Source organism: Protopterus annectens, chromosome 4.part1, assembly GCF_019279795.1.
Source record: "Protopterus annectens isolate FY-2018-M chromosome 4.part1, PAN1.0, whole genome shotgun sequence".
Lineage (NCBI taxonomy): Eukaryota > Metazoa > Chordata > Ceratodontiformes > Protopteridae > Protopterus > Protopterus annectens.
Window position 1 is genome coordinate 713,040,566 of NC_056734.1, and position 6,189 is coordinate 713,046,754.

Below are 6,189 nucleotides of genomic sequence, written 5' to 3' on the forward strand. Positions count from 1 at the left end.
ACAAGCAGTGTCAGTAATGCAACAGTGAGCACACTTGCCTTTGTTGCAGAAGGCTATGGGTTCTATCCCCACTCCAGGTGACTGTACTCCAAACAGTGAGGGAAAGCCTGGATTTCTACTGATGGATGAGTGGGACAGGAAGTTTGCTGCTTGAAACAGAAATGCTTGCTCAAAGGTAAGACCATAGCAGAGAAAATCATACATGTTGGGTTGAACTGGAGGCATCAGAATGACTTTAACCTTTCCTTGCTGGTCCTCTTCAAAAAAAATCCTGATGACTGAATGGGTAACAGAAAGTTGACCCCAGGGATCACTCCAGTTGCCCTACTGAATAGGGGCACTGTGAACTAACATCAGGTAGCACAGTGCCTGGGCAATTTTTTTGAGCTAGGCTTGTAAAGACTCCAGGGCCATTAGCTTAGTACACACCTATGAACTTAAACATTTTACTTCTCTTTTACAGGACTATTGTAGCAATGCCCCATTCAACAAAATGCAATTTCAACCAAATGGTCATTCATCTAAATGGGTTTTCAGTCATTTAAACACAGTGATTTTTCATTCAGTGAAATGGACATTCAAGCAAGTCACAGACATCCATATATTAAAATATATCTATCTCTGTCTATATCAACCTGTATCTATATAAAATACTCTGGTTGTCAGATTTGTTTACATATGTTAGACAAAAAATTGTGTCTCTGATGACAGAAGAGGTGTATGTGGTTTCAAAATAAGAATTAACATTCTTACCCTGGCATTTCCCCACGTGTATTAAGTAAGTATACTTCAGTTATGCATGTATATAAGATGTGATAGTAATTTCACGGTTAACAACTGAAAGTAGAAATTGTGATTAAGCCTTATGACCTCAGGCAGAAGATTAGAATTGTTACATTTCTGCTGATGGTATGCATAATACTGAATGAGTGAAGCACTATAACTCCCATCATCGCAATAAAAATAATCATTCACATTTACAAAAACAGAAGTGATTATGTATTTAGAGGCATATGTTTGGAGAAAATTTAAATAGTGACTATTTTTTCTTTGTTACATGTACTTAAATATTTAGCACATTACTACAATCAAAACTTGGTAGGAGTTTGACATAATGATTAAGGTATTGACTTACAGCCACAAGGTGCAGCATTTGAGTCTCACATGGGGTAATCGGCTAAGCTTAAAATGGCCCACAAGGGCAATTAGCCTAGTACAAACCTATGAATTTAAATAAAAGGAAACAAAGTAATTCTTAAGCAACCCTGAAATACATGCATAATTTTAGAGAACACCTGACATTAGCTGATAGATGTAATCAATGGAAGACCTTAATTCTGCTAGTGAAATGTTTTCAGTACTCAAAACTGTAACTGCAACTAAAACTGTGACTCATTTCTGATTGTATTTAGCTGTTTGTTTTTCAGAAGGATGACCCAGATGAGTGCCCCATTGAGCTAAGCAAGGTACAGAGTGTAAAGGTCGTAGCCAAGAAGCGTCGAGACCGTAGCCTTCCACGGGCCTTTGAAATTTTTGCAGACAACAAGACATATGTGTTCAAGGCAAAGGATGAAAAGAATGCAGAGGAATGGCTACAGTGCATAAATGTAGCTGTAGCACAGGCAAGAGAACGAGGAAACCGAGAAGCAACAACATATCTGTAAAAGAGATAGCAACATCATTTTTGACTTTTTTATTTGGTATATTCTTTTTTTTTATTTTATGTTAATATGATGCCTATCATATCTACAAAGGCAGGCTACAAATGTACAGTTAATAAGGTTCTGCTGTAGAACAGCATTATATGGTTTCATAGCCTAAATGATCATATTTTAATTTAAACTATATTTACAATCTAGGTGTAAAATGAAGCACTTATTGAAAAGAAATGTTAATACATTTCATATGAGGCTTACTAGGAACATGTCAAAATAAGATAAAATGTTTTCTTTTGTATATAGTAAAATGACTTTCTCAAATATATCAACGTGATGAAGATTTATTCTTGTTTTTGAGCAGTAGCATGATAGGAAATAATATTATTAGTACTTGTTTTTTATAATGATGGAAATAGTTACACAACTTAATAAAATAGCTTGGAAATATATATGTTTATGTAAAAGCACACGACAGAAAATACTTTCAATATGGTTTTGGCTAAACTTCAGTTTAGCAAAATTTTCAAATGCTGCGTATTAAATCAGAAGCCACTAAAAAACTCAATACAACACTCAAGCATCTATCAATAAAAGTATAATAATATATACATGTGTCTTGTTTGCTTTATGCCCTCCTCCACAAAAAATGAGGACAGATAGCAACAATGTCAGAAGATTGTACTTTACTGACAAACACAGTTTGAATGAACACATATGAAGTGTGTAAAAAGTCATATCCTTTGTTTCTGTACTTTATAAGTGTAGCTATATTCACATTCTGTAGAAGTTATTACTGCCTCAGGTGTATGTACAGTTGGTAATCAGAAACATAGTAATAAAATATCCACAAAACTTTATTGATTACATTTTATATCATGTAGTCTATACTGTCATCTGATTGCTTTCTTAAGCCAGGCTGGAAGATAAAATAGCTTGCATATAGTACAACGCTTAAGTCTGCTGTGGAAAAAAAACACATTTATCCAAACTGAAGGAACGGGATTCCACCCCAGAACTGAAAAAAAATATGCATTTCATTACATCTTGACCTTTTATGCAGTACTAACCCCACTGCAGTGCTCTAAGTTGTCCTTATTTCAAAATTTGACCACAAAAATGGACTGATAGGAGTTGGTATGATAAAGATATTTTATTTTTCAGTCATGGTATCTTGCTTCCACTGCCAACTTTGTGTTTCCATAACATGATATACTGCAGGCTGTACAATTTCAGGGTTGGGAGGGTGACCTAATGGTAAAGGTGTTTGCCTTATAAACACAAGGTACAGAGGATAATTGGCTAGGCTTAAAATGGCTCGCAAGGGCAGTTAGCCTAGTACTAATCTATCTATCTTTGTTTCTCCATACATTTTGCAGTGGCTGTTTTGGGAACCACTGCCTTTTGTAAGTAGTTCCGAAAAGAGTCTCTATTTTTTCACAAATCTAATATGATTTGTTATGTGTAAGCTGCCAGTGTGCCTTTCATGATAAATGTCAAACTTCTTCCATGAAAACTAATTAAATTGCATTGTTTGCTATGTTTTTCATTTGCAGTTGCTGTTGATTCATGGTCAATGGACTTAAACATGTTTCAAGTATCATTTCTTCTGAAGAGAAAATATGAAAAATTGTTGTGACTATCATGTTGCAAAGACCATCTGATGATTCATAGCTATCCACTTTCCATCTCCAAAACGAGGAGCACTGCCTTTCATAATGTGAAACAAATAGGCAAATATGGAACACTTACTACTAACAACTCCAACTAGGAAGGGTAAAATGTGTTAATTTATCCTTATAAAAAGTCCTTTGTATGAATTGATTTGATTCACTAATCAGTAGATCCAGTAATATTTAACATGGATGTCGGAAAAACAGTTTCTAACTATGATTGTATGACAGGGCCTTTCAATGTGGAACTGCGAAGAACATGGACTTCTTAAGACCCAAAATATGGAACATTCCTTGTAATGGGGTACAGTTGAGAGTTATGATCTGACTTTCCATTTTGAAAGTTCAGACATGATAAAGATCCGTCTACTTAAAAAATTTCCTTGTCTTGTTACTGAAGAAGAGGAGTTTGTCTCCAGATCCGGGAAGAAAATGACCTCTTCAATATTGCCACAGAAAGAAAGTCTATTCTGCAACAAAATAAGGTGGCACATAGAATTCTTGGAGATGTTGCTCAACAGTACAACTGATGCTACTTAGATGAAGCGATCTGTGCCTGTCTAAATTGATGAGATTCAGAGGCATTAACACTCTACATTGTACTGATTCACATTAAGATCAAGCGTACATGTTTAAGAATTGTTAAGCAAAGCAGTTTTAACAACTTTTCAAATGAGCGCCTAAAAATCCACACAACCCTCAACCTTCTATCACCTTTTAAAACACAGGCAGACACAAAAAGAAACACACACACATAAAATTCATATATACCTGTGTATAATATACATTGACTGCATGTGTTCAAATATAAATCTCCAAAAAGAAAGCACAAGTGAAACATCTTAAAGCTTCAGCTCATAAACACACACACACACACACACACACACACACACACTACTCACCAGGTTTGGCAGTCTGAGCTGGCAAAACAGAATAATAAAAGAGAAAGCACAGGTGGAACAGAGACTCTAGTTACATTCACTTATGCAGTTTCTTAACTGCTCTTCTTGAGTCTCGGTTAATGTATGCATTATAAATAACTGCACATTGTAGAAATCTGTAAATAGCAGTGCACTAGGGTTTACAAGGGCTTAATTTGCACATGCTGTGCCCATAAACTGCTTCATGTGGTATTGCAAACATTACTGCACCCTGCAACATTGCTCACTACTGAGTAGAGAGGGCATTGTGACTTGCAAAGCCCTGCGCAGCTTTGGTTAGTACACAGAATGTTTACGAATTCTACCCATGTGTTCTAAAAATGGCAAAAATTAAGTCTTGCACTGTAAGGATTTATTGATATCACTAAGCCTGAAAGATGACAATAAATCTAAGCATCTGGACGAACCAGTGCTCATTTAAACAAATACACAAGTATTCATGTATTTATTCTAAAATTGTATTGCTTGTAGTCACTAATATACAAAGCCATACCAGAAAGCTGACTTCAAATGGCCATTGTAAAAGTTTACTATTATGATGGCTTGCATAAGAGTCAACAGCATTGCTTCTCCACCTATGGAGAAGGGTGGCTAACTTTGTGTGTGTGTGTGTGTGTGTGTGTGTGTGTGTGTGTGTGTGTGTGTGTGTGTGTGTGTGTGTGTGTGTGTGTGCGCGCACGCAGGTGGAAAATGTAAGCAAAATGTTGCAGTCTCATGGCTGTAAGATGAGCTCATAAGAAATATTTCTAAACAACTTTTTTTCCATCAACTTGCAAAAGAACAGATAATATATGGAAACATATCCCTTGAGCAAAAATGCTGTTATCTCATATCTTTAGTTATTAATTGTGCACATAAATGCTATTAAATGTTGTTACTACCTTATATACCTGTGAAACTGTTGATGCTGGAGCCTTTGTGAGCAGTTTCTGCAGGGCTATTTCCCATGTCAGTCTGTGTAGTTGATAACAAGGACGTGTTTTGAGGATTCTAAACATGCCTGTTATAAGAAATGTTAAAATAAAAATGAAAGGTAGTCTAAAAATCCCAGCATCCCCTGCAGTGAGGATGTGATACTGTGAGAGACATTACATCAGAGATGATTTATCTGACTGCAACATGGAGGAATGTGAGTAGCTAACATTTTTTTTCTGATATTACTTAATGCCATTTATTGCTCTACTTGTAATGAACAGCAGTATTTAGAGGTGACTAGAATGCTAAAAATAAACCTATGTCTTTTGGCATATCTAAATCTGTGTGAAAAAGACAGAGTTGTTTCACATAATGGCTGACTAATGAAGGAGGACGTTAGAAAAGATTGAGAAGAGAGATTAGATAAGTAATTTGCAAGGAAACAATGGGAGAACATGTGTATGGCTCCCAAATATGCAACAAAGTCTAGAAGGTTTAGGGTTATTGCTTGGAAGTGTTGGCGTATGTATTTTTATACCCCAAGCAGACTCCAAAGAATTTTTGCTCAGGTAGATGGCAAATGTTGGAGGTGTGATGGGGAAGAAAGAGGTAACTGGGAACATATGTTCTGAGAGTCAGACTTTAAAAATTCCCTACAGAGTACTCTGTCAAAAATATTGAGTGAGCAAATGAGTGTAACTTAGGAAATACATTTTTGAGATGGAATCTGAATTGACAAAACAAAGGTTAAGGCCCTCTTAAGTTTAATTCTAGTGGCTGCCAAAAAAACAATTACTAGAAAATGGAAATCAAAATCTAACCCAACTGTATTTGAAGTAGTGAATGTAACAGAGATAACGTAGCTGGAACTGGGATCTTTAGAAAACAGTAAGAGCAGATTCTATACGAAAAATGGAAATATCGATAACAATACATGCAAAATAATGTTTCGGAGATGAACGAGTGAGGTTTAAGAGAAGGCAGGAATTGAGCAGTTTATGTAGT

The 6,189-nt window shown here is 35.8% G+C and overlaps 1 protein-coding gene across 2 annotated transcripts in view; it reads left to right on the plus strand.

Moving 5' to 3' along the window:
- VEPH1 (ventricular zone expressed PH domain containing 1) overlaps positions 1-2,264 on the plus strand; it is a 4,140,519-nt gene extending 4,138,255 nt beyond the window's left edge. For both annotated transcript variants that reach the window (XM_044070483.1, XM_044070484.1), the window contains exon 14: positions 1,428-2,264. In XM_044070483.1, the coding sequence (XP_043926418.1) occupies positions 1,428-1,664 (237 nt within the window). In that variant the 3' untranslated portion in view covers positions 1,665-2,264. The remainder of the gene's footprint in view (positions 1-1,427) is intronic.
- Positions 2,265-6,189: the final 3,925 nt, after the last annotated feature.